This window comes from Haemorhous mexicanus, chromosome 10 (assembly GCF_027477595.1).
Source record: "Haemorhous mexicanus isolate bHaeMex1 chromosome 10, bHaeMex1.pri, whole genome shotgun sequence".
Taxonomy (NCBI): Eukaryota; Metazoa; Chordata; class Aves; order Passeriformes; family Fringillidae; genus Haemorhous; species Haemorhous mexicanus.
In genome coordinates, this window is record NC_082350.1 from 23,799,998 (window position 1) to 23,813,195 (window position 13,198).

At 43.2% G+C, this 13,198-nt stretch overlaps 1 protein-coding gene across 5 annotated transcripts in view; it reads left to right on the plus strand.

The window, feature by feature from the left end:
* BCHE (butyrylcholinesterase) overlaps nucleotides 1–13,198 on the plus strand; it is a 47,159-nt gene that overhangs the window by 15,972 nt on the left and 17,989 nt on the right. The window contains exons 3-5 of one of the 5 annotated variants that reach the window (XM_059855827.1): nucleotides 2,974–3,130; nucleotides 5,738–5,836; nucleotides 5,979–7,500. In XM_059855827.1, coding sequence (XP_059711810.1) covers nucleotides 5,984–7,500 — 1,517 coding nt within the window. In that variant the 5' untranslated portion in view covers nucleotides 2,974–3,130; nucleotides 5,738–5,836; nucleotides 5,979–5,983. Of the gene's footprint in view, nucleotides 1–2,778; nucleotides 2,937–2,973; nucleotides 3,131–5,737; nucleotides 5,837–5,978; nucleotides 7,501–13,198 lie in introns of those variants that run through there. The other 4 variants (XM_059855830.1, XM_059855828.1, XM_059855829.1 and 1 more) reach the window with 4 other exon arrangements.

Sequence of the window (13,198 nt, forward strand, 5' to 3'; positions counted from 1 at the left end):
GTAAATATCAATTTTCCCTAGAGCTGAACTTTGCTTTCATTTCTGTAGACACCTGGACATTTCTTTGATCAAAGTCCCCGTGTCAATGTGACAATGATTTCACACGTACACATGAAATAACAAAAAGACACTTCCATGTTTTGTGGAGATTTTTAAGAACCTTGCCCTAAATTAAAAAAAAAAATGACATTACCTTATAAAACCTGGTTAATAGATGGATAGAGATGTTTTTAAAAAAAGGCAAAAGCCATAAGAATATAAATACATATATGTCTGCAGGTGTACAGCATAAATATATATATATATATATGTGTATATATATATATATATATATATATATATATATATATATATATATGTGTAAAATATTTCACCCACAGGTTTGCACCTCCTTTTCTTCCACTCTCCCATAGGATCACAGAAAATGATGACTCTCCACACAATTACTGAGAACATTAAATGTGTTTAATCTCTAATTTTTGCACAGGTATTTTTAGCAAGCTAAGTAATAACTAAAAGAAGTGTTTCCTCTCACAGCGCACAGTTGTAAAACTTTAATTTATATGTTAATTTTTTTAATTAAAAGGGGAAAAATATAGAATTTGGCTTACTTTTCTGTAAAAGTACAGCATAAGAGCCAAACATTAGGGGGAAGGACAATAGTGGAGAGGTCTGACATTTACCTGAAGACATCCAGGTAACCCCAAGGCTGAACCTGGAGTTTCCTGGTGCCTTGGAAACAGCCTGAGACCGTGGATTCACTCATCCCAGGGTCACCTTGTCAGAAAACTCCACGTTTTGCATTTAATAAAGCAGTGCCTCGGAGCAGGAGGCTGCTCTGGGTGCCCTGGGCTCTCTGAAGAGGAGCAGGCAGGGGAAGGCACAGCCCTGTCAGCAAATGAAGGAAAAAACAGACAAGGTTTGAAAGCAGATGAAGCCAGAAGCAGCTTTTAGTGTGTGAGTCTCCTGCTGCTTCTCTGCTGCTCAAGGCAAGGAGGTTGAGAGCACCAGCATGGTCATAAGCATCTGAAATTTGCTTTAAAGTGGCCTCTAACAAGATTTAGGGGTTATGATTCATCCCTCTGATGTCAGAGAAATGAAGGAAGTGTGTGTCACCTGGCCACGTCCCCAAATGGGCCGAGGAGGCAGAGAAAGGCAGGAAATGCTGAAACACTGAGAACTGCCTCAGTTTGAGTAGCACCATTTCGTGTTTCCTGCACTTGAAAGGTCTTGATCAGCAAGAGTTGTCACCAGAAGTAATTCTGAATTCATATATTTTTAAAATGTATTATTATTTTTATTAAATATTTTATTATTAAACACTTATTTATTATAATACATATTTGTTATTAATTTTTATTATTATACTATATTGTATTATTATACAATATTATAGTTCTATTTTTATTACACTTCTGAGTTAACAATCTTGGTTAAGAATTCTGAAATCCCACTGTATTGGACAGCTCTGTGCTGAAAGTTTAGGGATTTTTCATAGAATTATGGAATCCTCAAAAGGCATGGGTTGAAGGGATCCTAAAAACCAGCCAGTTCCAGCCCCTGCCATGGTGGTTTGGGTTTAGAGTGGGACACATTCTCTCCACTGAACATATGCATGCAAAATACCTGTGGAAGGTCTGATCCTAAAGGACGTGGTAAAATTACCAGGAGAAATGAAATAATTCTGCATTCTAGAACTTTCCTCTGTTAAAACACGAATTCCCATGCTGGCTTTAAAACCCCCACTTGTAATCTCCCTATTAAGGTCTATAAACTTCATCCTTAACTTTTTATTTCTGCTTTATCCCTGCTCTATGCGTTGCCAAATATTGCTTTTGTGTAATTGAAACAGAGCTGTAGTTTGGTTATTAAACAGGGAAGGTAATTGTGTTTGGCTCTAAAAGGGGGAAGCAAATGTGGACAGCAGAAAAAAAGGCTTAAATTGTGGAAAAAATTGCTTTTTTTTTTTTTTTTCTAGAGCAGAGCTAGAGAGCAGATGCTGCTGGGGGACGGCAGTCCCAGCTCCAAGGGGTGATTTCTGGTTCTGTGGGGTGGCTCAGGGAAGGGGGCTTAACAAGAAAGTTTGTAAGGGTGGTGAATGGAATTTTTGTCTCTTCCCCACCCTTCTGTTTTCATCTGTACCCTGCAGAACTGTTGCACTTTAATGCTGTGCTGTGGGACACGGCCCCCAGCCCTGGCTCAGCCTGGCTTTGCACCTGCAGCCTGGAATTCTGGTGGGAGCAATGCTCAGGAGCCTCGGGCAAAAAGAGGATATCAGGTGTGCTCAGCACCACGGGTGATTTCCTGTTTGAGGCTTAAGAAAAGAGGGCAAGCAGCGTGTGACAGCACACGGGTCCCATTTTTAACCCCAAAACCAGAAGGGGACAATGCAGATCTGTGCCACAGCCGGGATGGGCAGGAGCCAAGTGATGCAGCTGGTGCTTGACATGTCCAGGCAGGGCACATTCCTGTTTTCTCTGCCACAGCTGTTAAAACCAATGATAAATACTTATTTACAAAGGAAATATGAGGTTTGTGTACAGAAAAAAAAAAAAAAAATACAGGTGACAGAATGCTCTAAGCAAGATGAAAGAGAGGCTTGAATTATTATATTTACATTTCTATTTATTCTTATGAAACAGATGCCCCACGCACGGAACTAATGCCTGTGTTCCCCCAGGCCTGTGCCTGGTTTTGCCCAGCCTGGGGTTGTCCCTGGAGCATTTCCAGGGCTGCTCTGGGAGCAGATGTGGGATGGGAGGCAGATCAAGTGGCTGCTGCCAACTCTCGCGAGCTCCATGTCAGAAAGAGTTGATTATAATGTCAGCACCGGCCAATTTACGGGCTTAAAGCAGCAGCTGCACCGCTGCATTTCCCCCAGGGATCCCAAGATCCCCACTCTTAAAAACTTTGTAGTTTCTTGTAATAGGAGCAGGGTAAGTGATTCTCTCTTTGCACGTCTCTGCCTGCCAGGATAATCTGCGGTTCAGCTTGATTTGCGCGGGGATTGGGATCTCGGGGAACGCTCTGCTCTGCCCATTTGTTGCTCTCCGGGGGAAGCTGCCTCTGCTCTGCAAGTGGAACAGCGTGTGTAGCAGACCTTGGCATTATTCAAGGGATCCTGGGCTAAGTAAATTAAGCTGAGCTAGAAATCACTTATTAATTCAACCATCTTTCCTGTTTAAATAGCGATTATGTAGTCCGCTGTATAGATTTTTTGGCTGGGTAAAGATTTGCAAGGGGGAGGAAAGAGGCTTTGAGATAAATAGTGCTCCCTGGCTGAATAAGAATGCAAAAGTAGAGTCTGTTTAACTTTTACTACTACAGCAGCAGGTTTTTACAGTGTGCAAACACACTGCATGGCACAACTGTGCTGGGTTGGTGTTGATGAGCTAAAGCAATCTTCTGACCCTTTTGCACTCCTTGTAATAATCAAGTAATGTTTGTTTTGCTCGGTTTGCTTTACGTTGCTGAGTTTGGTTTAAAGCAGCATTAAAATCCTTATTAAATGTAATATTTGCCAGGCATTTAAGGTGTAATAATAATCCTCTGTCACTTGCTACTTTTGTTAATATTGGCCGAGTGACCTGGGAGTAGATGAGTCCTCTCATTCAGTAGCACAAAACTTCTGTGTTTTTCAAGCTTGATCCAACTTGTTCTTTGAAATGCCAGAGCTAATTTAAAAGGAACAGAACTAATTTTGTTGGGTTTTTTCCCTCAGCACTATTATGATCTAAAACCATTGTCTCTATATTTTGCAATGCTACATTGTTTATCCCATCTCTTTTTAATTAACAGGAAAGTGCAGAAGGAGAATTAATTTTAATTACTATTTAGGTGGATTAATCTTGAGGAACTTTAAAGTCTGTTGTTTTTCTTAGCATCATTTTCTCTTCATAATGACAATATTTTAAATACTTTGTTATTTCCAGCTTGTTGTGGTTTTGTCATCATCAAATTCAGTGCAGTAACAGTGCCACAACAACAGACTTAGAGAAATACCTTCCCCCATCTCATAGTGGGTGCTCCAAAACCCAACTGGATCTCTCCTCCATCATTATCCCTCTCCCAGCTCTGGTGGCTTTTCAGGATTTTGGGTTTGGTTTTGCAGAGGGGCTGAGAGAAGCCCCAGGATGCTCAACACTAATGATTTTTAAGCACAGATTTACAGAGCAAACCAAATCATTCTTCTCACCTCTCCTTCCATGGCCTCTCTTAAATCTAATTGAGAGAGTTTTAAAATGAAATCTGCTCTGTTGAAAAAATAATCCCGAGTCTGTGTTGGTTTAGCAGGCTGGAAATATTCAGCAAACCAGGTAAATTATGCCCAATAATCCCACTCTCAAAGACAGTGGGATTTAAGCTTGAGTGTTTTAGCAAACTGGGATAAATACAGGCTCTTGTTTTGGTCTCTGTGCAGGTTTGGGGTGGATATCAGACAAGGTTTTTCCCCCAGAGGGTGCTGGCACTGCCCAGGCTCCCCAGGGAATGGTCCCAGCCCAGAGGCTGCCAGAGCTCCAGGAGGTTTGGACAACATTCCCAGGAATGCCCAGGGTGGGATTGTTGGGGTGTCTGTGCAGGGCAAGAGCTGCACTGGATGATCCCTGTGGGGCCTTTCAAACTCAGGATATTCCCTGATCCAATGTCTGGCACAGAGAGAGGGGAACCAAAATCCAGTGACTGTGTGACTGAGCCTCCTGCCTGTGCCAGGGAGAGCTGTGCTGACCAAACTCCTTGGGAGCTGCTGGATCCCATGAGCTGACAAATCACATCTCTAATATTTAACCAAAAGTGGGACTATTGCAGCTTTCTGTCAGTCAAGCTGAAATCTTGGTGGAGTCTAAGACCAGCTCTGAAGTCTATCGCTCCCATTCGCCACTTCATCTATTTTATTTTAACAAAACAACCATAAATGTTTATCTTTTCTAAAATTTATCTATTTTCTGTCTGTTTAGATGAATGCTAAAAATATTGTCCCTGAAGATTCCTCCCTGCTCCTTTGATGCTGTCTCAAAATCAGGAGCCCCTTTGCACAAAATCTTCCCTTCCACCCCTCTGCTGCATTTTCCTTCCAAGAACAGTCAAACAAGCAGGAGGAGCTCAAATCAGGCCACAGCTGTATTTTCCAGAGAAATTATCCTCATTCCTTTTAAGGACACGAGAGCTCCTCATTAACAAAGAATGGCCTGTTTAAAGGGACAGGACAAAGCCATGTGTGACAGGGAAACAGGCAAAAAAAAAAAAAAATAGAAGGGAGCTTTGTTGAGCATTTTCAGAGATGTAAACCATGGAAATGGATTTATGCAAATTGGCTTTTTGTGAATTTTCAGTTTCAAGGATGGTGCTGAGGTTTTATTTTAAAAGTTTGGGGTAAATAAGATTATTAGGGTGCTGAAATGTGATACATAATCAACATTTATATATTTAGCTTTAAGGTAATACTGATTATCACTTGGAAAAGTTCTCAGGAAGGAAAGACCAGACCTTACCTAAATTATTAGGCACTATCTTCATATATTCAAAAATCCTTGATGTTTTAGCATTTTAATATTAATTCTAAATAGCAGAAGTATGACTGCTTCATATGACTCTCTTGGCTGTAAACTTGGTTAAGATGATCTAGAAAAACAAGATCTTAGAGGAAATTATTCATGTAGGTTTTGGTTGGTGGGTAAATCATCTGCAGTGGTCAGAGCCTGCTTGTATGATTTCATCTCTCCTGGTTTGTCTTCCTCAGTTCTACAGTTTTTAGCAAGAGAATTTTTCTGAAGTACTGACCAAATACTAAACACTGAACACAACCTTTGCAACACAAATAACCAACAAGACCTTACAGGTAAAAACTTCTGTTATTTGTGTAGCAGCACCTTCTCATTTTCAGTGCCCCTGGGGCGACCTGCACCCTTATTTAACAGACTGTTTTGGTACTGATATATTGCAACACTAATTCTGAATTTATTTTTCATCCTGTGTTCCAGGCATCATGATCTGGACGAATGGTTTAGGTCTCTTCTCCGGGTTTCTGATGGGGTTTCTCCTCCTGTCCGTGTTCACCAGGAAGGTGGTGCCTGAAGAGAACATCATTGCAACCAAGAAGGGCAAAGTCAGAGGGACCAGCCTGCAGGTGCTGGGGGGGACAGTCACAGCCTTCCTGGGAATCCCTTATGGGCAGCCCCCCATTGGGAGGCTGAGATTCCAAAAGCCAGAACCTCGGGAGAAATGGGCCGATGTTTGGGACGCCACCAAGCACGCAAACTCCTGCTACCAGCCCATAGACACAACTTACCCGGGCTTTGCTGGCTCGGAGATGTGGAACCCAAAAACCAACCTGAGTGAGGACTGCTTATACCTGAATGTGTGGGTTCCTTCCCCCAAGCCCAAGAACGCCACTGTCATGGTGTGGATTTATGGTGGTGGCTTCGAGTCCGGGTCCACTTCCCTGCCTGTCTACGATGGGAAGTTTCTGGCCAGGGTGGAAAGAGTGGTTGTGGTTTCCATGAACTACAGGACTGGTGCACTGGGATTTCTGTCCTTGCCAGGAAACCAGAAAGCTCCTGGAAATGCAGGTTTATTTGATCAAAGGCTGGCACTTCAGTGGGTCCAGGAGAACATAGCAGCCTTTGGAGGCAATCCCAAAAGCGTGACTCTGTTTGGAGAGAGCGCCGGCTCGGCCTCTGTCACTTATCACCTCCTTTCTCCTGAAAGCCACCCTTTATTCACCAGGGCCATCCTGCAGAGTGGGTCTGCAAATGCCCCCTGGGCTGCAATTACATCTTCTGAGGCCAGGAGCAGAGCAGTGGCTTTGGCCAAGCAGCTCCAGTGTCCCACCAGCAACGAGTCAGAGCTCATTTTCTGCCTCCAAGACAAGGACCCGAAGGAAATAGTGGAAAATGAAATTTTTACCGTTCCATATGGTTCTCTTTTACAAATACACTTCTGCCCGAGCGTGGACGGAGATTTCCTGGCGGACATGCCAGAGGTACTGATGGAGAATGGTCTTTTCAAAGAGACCCAGATCTTGGTGGGTGTTAATAAGGATGAAGGGTTGTCATTTCTGGCCTACGGAGTCCCTGGCCTGGACAAGGATAGCGATGGCTTGATCAATAAAACCCAGTTTGAGGCAGCTTTAACTCTGGCCTTCCCAAGAGCGAGCAAACTGGCCATAGAGTCGATCATCTTCCACTACACGGACTGGGAAAACCTGGGAAAGGCAGAGCACTACCGGGATGCCATCGATGACGTCATCGGGGACTACAACATCATCTGTCCCACGCTGGAGTTCAGCACCAGCTTCGCCCAGCTGGGCCACCATGTCTTCTTTTATTTCTTTGAGCATCGCTCCTCCAAGCTGCCCTGGCCAGAGTGGATGGGGGTCTTGCACGGCTACGAGATCGAGTTTGTGTTCGGGCTGCCCCTGGAGAGGAGAGTCAACTACACCAAGGCTGAGGAGCTCCTGAGCCGCTCCATGATGAGACACTGGGCAACTTTTGCCAAAACTGGGTGAGTTTACTCTGGAAGGTTGGTTGGTTGGTTGGTTGGTTGGTTGGTTGGTTGGTTGGTTGGTTGGTTGGTTGGATGTTGTTTCAGCAGGGGGAAAAGCTTGGGCAACTTTTGATTAAACTGGGTGAGTTTACTCTGGAAGGTTGAGTGGTTGGTTGGTTGGTTGGTTGGTTGGTTGGTTGGTTGGTTGGTTGGTTGGATGTTGTTTCAGCAGGGGGAAAAGCTTGGGCAACTTTTGCCAAAACTGGGTGAGTTTACTCTGGAAGTTTGGTTGGTTGGTTGGTTGGTTGGTTGGTTGGTTGGTTGGTTGGTTGGATGTTGTTTCAGCAGGGGGAAAAGCTTGGGCAACTTTTGATTAAACTGGGTGAGTTTACTCTGGAAGTTTGGTTGGTTGGTTGGTTGGTTGGTTGGTTGGTTGGTTGGATGTTGTTTCAGCAAGAGGAAAAGCTTGGGCAACTTTTGCCAAAACTGGGTGAGTTTTCTCTGGAAGTTTGGTTGGTTGGTTGGTTGGTTGGTTGGTTGGTTGGATGTTATTTCTGCAACAGGAAAAGCCTGGGCAACTTTTGCCAAAACTGGGTGAGTTTACTCTGGAAGTTTGGTTGGTTGGTTGGTTGGTTGGATGTTGTTTCAGCAGGGGGAAAAGCTTGGGCAACTTTTGCCAAAACTGGGTGAGTTTACTCTGGAAGTTTGGTTGGTTGGTTGGTTGGATGTTGTGTCAGCAAGAGGAAAAGCTTGGCTGTTTCAGTGCTGCTTTGGAGCCTGGCTGGAATGATGGAAGCAGATTAATTGTTCAGTTATCCAGAATTCTTACTTTAGTTCTGACAAAAGCACGGTTTCAATGAAATAAACTGTTGATGTGTTGCTCCCTGTGTTGGGCAAGCTTAAGGGATCAATGTTTATCCACCCATAAAAGCAAATACAAAACATTTCTTTGCCAGGGCAGCAGTTATTCCAAAGGCAGGTAATGGTTTCAAGGGTTAGAAACAAAATATTTCAAACAGTAGAACGGACTTCCAGCAGTAGAAGTAGGAGGAAAAAAGCCCAATTTCCCCGAGGGTGCAATTTGCTGAGAACACTCAGGTGTATAACAGGGAGGTGTGTCATGTTCACACAATGAAGAGACTGGGATTTCAGAAAGCCTCTCCTCCCTGTGTGCTGAGTGCAAGCCCAGGACCAAATCTCCAGTTCCAGTCCACTCATCTTGAGGTGAAATATGGCCCAGCCTGCACCTGGAGCAAATGGGAATATTTCACTGGGGTGTTGGAATGGATCAAATCCACCCCCTCTCCAGCTGGAGTGAGGAGAAGTGAGGCAGCCCCTGCTCCTCTCAGCAGGGCTGGGGGCTCTCAGTGAGATGCTCAGTTTGAAATGAGAACATTTCACATTTCTAACAAAAACAGCCCCCACCACAATAATCATGTAGGATTAGTCCCAAGCCTGGTGGGAAGGGAAAATATCTTTTTACAGAAGTTTGGTTTGTGCTCTCTCCTGAGAAAATGACATACAAACATCTGTTCCTTGAAGAACACACAACAACCAAACAGTCAATTCACACTCTAGAATAACTTCTTTAATGTTAAAATCCTGCATTAATTCTGTTTCTATAGGGGACCCTTTGTTTGATTTGTCAAGGATATATAGATTTGTAAAGGCTGAAATCAACATTGGAACAGGATCTAATTAATTTTTTTAATAGATTAGAAACCAGAGGGGACCACTGTGCTCATTTAGTCCACCCAACCTTGTACATAACACAAAACACAGGTAGGACTGAACTGGTCCCACTGATTAAAAATCAAGAACAAACACTGTTAGGTTGTTTTAAACCTTAATTCCACTTAAAATGTCACATTAGAAAAGTAAGTGTTTCTAGACTGAATTTGCCTGTTCTAACTCTGCATTTTCCAGGTTTTACATTTTGTTTGACAATTTGTAAAATTAATTTTATGATTTTTTTCCATATAGAGGTTTATTATTAAGGATCTTTTAATATAATCCTTAATCTTTTTTTTTTAATTGTTTGTTAAACAAACAGGGTCATACCCTTGAGACTTGCACTAATGTGCTTTTTCCTCAAATAATAACTCTCCACCTTCAAACCTGTGATCCACCCACACCTTGTTGGAACTTTCCCTGCCAGAATTAAACACTGTCATCCCCATGGAGCTGTAATTCCAGGTGTCACCTCTCCCTCCCAGCTCAACCTGACATTCCCTGTTTATCCATGCAAGGCAAGAGCTGTTTGTGCTTCGTGGTGTTATCCTGGGGCTGCCATTTGTCAAAGGCTCCACCATCCATCCCAACTCCACATTTTCCCCCTGCCTGGGCTCTCTCCAGCTCCAGGACACCCCAAAATTGGTGGCTGCCAACCCCCATCCCTGTGTTGTCCCTTCCCCTCATCCTCCATGGTGAGCTCAATGCTTTACTTTTATCCGCATCCCTTTTTTAACAGATTTACTTATCAATGAGTGTGATTGATTGATTGATTGCCTTGATTAGTAGGAGGATTAATTGCCTTAACAACTCCCATCCCCTTTAAATGCTGGAGTTTGTAATAAATATTTCTCTTACAGAAGAGATGAGCATATTAAAACTCAGAAAATGACCATGGCTGCAAAATGCTTTCATACAGCTTTAATTATGGTAAAATTGAATCTAAAGTTTAATCCACGAGCTCTTCCTGCCTCCCTCTCTGCTGGGAGCCTGAGCACAGCCCTCTGTGTGAGTTTGGTGGGGAGGGCTGTGATGCAGAGCAAAGCCTTCCGTGGGGTTCAGTCTGGAACTGAGCTGGGAGGTTGATTTGTCAAGGCCAAAAGTGCACCTGAGAGGTTCCCAGGATGAAGTCAGAGGTTGGGACAGGCTTGGGAACACGTCCTGCCCCATGAAGATGTGCTGTGACACTGCTCCTTTGGGGCTGGTGTTGAGTGAAAGTTCCTTGCTCCACCCTGCAGCTCCCCCTCCCTAAAGGAGCCTGCAGCAGCATCTCCCACCAGAGACAGCACATCCTGCCACTGAACACAACTATTCCTTAGTGGAAAAGGGGAAATTCAGGTCCATGTTTGATTTTGAAGAGCGATATTTACATTTCTTTGAACTATTGGTTTCCCCTGGATTATGTCTATATTTCATTTTCATGTATATATTTCATTTTCATGTACATAACTTTTATGTATCTATATTTATATATAAATCTCAACAACCTGCTCTGCAAAACACTGTTCCTGTCACTGCAGCTCCTAAAATTAGACAGCATAAGGTACATTCAGGTTTAAGTTTGTGGAAGACAGTCCTGTCACCTACTCTGATCATCATTCACACTATAATTAGATTACCCCACAGATTGAATTTCAAGTGGTTTCCACAGCAAACAGCAAATAATCCCTCCCTCTGCTCCCACCACGAGGATTCAAACCACCACTATTGGGAAAAACAATACTACCCAGCAATTTCTGTGTTAGTGAAAGATCAGTTCAGCATTAACCCTCTGTGTGACCCTTTACTCATTATCCAGAGCAGAGACACCTCAGGCTCTGTATCCCATTATTCAGAGTGTGCAAGCAGTGGGGAAGTAATAAAAATTCCTAATAATTCCGAAATTAATAAGCAATCCTTTTTTTTCCCCCAGCACATTGGAGCACAGCAAACATTTATAAGGATCTGGGGAAGCCCCATCTTGACATAATGTTTGTAGGAAACTCTGGCATGATCAAAGGGCAAACCTCTGAGGGGAAAATTACCATTGATGTCTCCAGCAGATGAAGAGAAAAATCCAGCAGAAATGAGAAATATTGTACAGCACATTTTTTAGTGAGGGTGTTTGACCTAATATTCTAATGTGCTGAAGTACAAAAGCACAAGGGAGGGGAGAGCAGCCTGCAGAGGAAAGGAGATGAAGTAGAGTTAACAAAACTGGAAGAAATCTTGTTTTTCCTGGTGTTTTCTGCCTGGGAGGGCCTGAGAGGTGCCAGAGCTGCTTCTCATGAGGGGCCTTCCAGCCCAAATTTTGACCTTAGTGATCTCTGGGTTTTATTATCATGTGAGGAATGAAGATACTGATAGGAAAATTAAAAATATGCACTTAGGAGCATTTTCTGTTTCTGTTTAACCCCAGCCAGCAGCTAAACCCCACAAAACTGCTGCCCTCTTCCCCCACAGAGGGATGGGAGAGAGAATTGCAGGGATGAAAGCAAAGAAAACTTGTGAGAAATCCTCAATGTCATGTAAGGACAAAAGAAAAGATGTTAGGGACAGAGAGTGGCTCCTTCAAAGCATCCCAATAGTGTGAAATCCTTGGTTTCTGCATTTCTCAGTAACTAAAGGACTCTGTCAGCCAGCCCAGGGGTTTCCCAGCCCACCACCATCCCCAGCAGGAGCAGATGCAATTTTCCAGATCTCTGACACTTCCTATTTCACATCCTGGCTAAAATAAACATCAGTGATTAGTGACCATTTCTCCTGGGAAATGACAGGCATCTCTATTTTTGAATATAAACAGGGAGTGGAGATGTGGAGGATTCAGCAGGAGACAGGAACACACATTTCTCCTGTGAGCCTTGGAGCTGGTGCTGCTGTCAGACTCCAATGTCTCTTCTGGATCCCAGGGAATAGGGTCATTTCTAGGAATCTGTATTGGCACAGTCTGTGAAGATCCTGCTCACAAAGCCTTTTTCATGGCTGAACTGGGGTATCAAGTCAGTTTGACCAAGTATCCCAGCCACTCCTTGTGCTATCAAGATATTCCATAAAATACTTCTCTTTTTCATACATTTGAGCCTTGAAAGAGCAACATTTTCATCATACCCTGAAAAATCCTTGTTCTACCAACAAGGGAAGAAAGAGAATTTCTGCTCCTGCTGTCTGAATAAACCAAGCCTAATAAAAGATTTGGGTTATCAGACAGAAGAGACTCTAAAATCAACATTCTTGATTTGAGGCTGAATTCTTGACTCTGAGGTTGAATTCCTCCCTTTACCTTGACCTGGGGTCTCCTCAGCTAATTCTTGCATTTAAGAGCATTGGCAGTAGAATGTCAATTCCTAGCCTCAAAATCATGTGATGAAATACCAGATATCACCACAGCTAGACAAGGAGAGATGGGCAGATTGGGTTCAGCAGGAAAGTGTAGTGTGGTGTCAGGAGAAGTGCTGGATCAGCTCTGGTATGACTGTGTTTGTGTGGAAATAACATTGATTTTAACAAGTGTTAATTTTCAGTGGCCTTCTCCTAAATTTTTCCCAGCACACTTGATTTTAAGCCACACTCATGAAAAAATAGAAATCTCTTTCTGAACATTTTTCAAGTTCCTTTTTCTGCCTCAATTTTGTTATTCTTCAGAAAGCTTTTGAAAGCAGGCAGGTGACGCCAACAGTGTCCTACCAATCCCCAGCCCCAGGATGCTCTGCCAGCTCTGGGAAGGAGAAATTTCATTTATCCCTGGGAAAACTAGATGGGATCCCAAATCTGTGGGTGCCTTTTCCATTCCTTTATCCATTAGATTGGGTAACTGTGTTCTTTAGTGATGAGAGATGCAAAGAGACAAGAGCCAGACAAATCAGACAGGCTGAAAACTCAAGCAAGAATATAACAGAGCACACAAAGATAATATTTTTTAAGGCTTTGTGAAAAATGTTTCTGATAAAAGGAAACGGGCAAAACTTGTCTCCCTGCCAGTTTTACAACTGCTGAAACAAATCTTTGC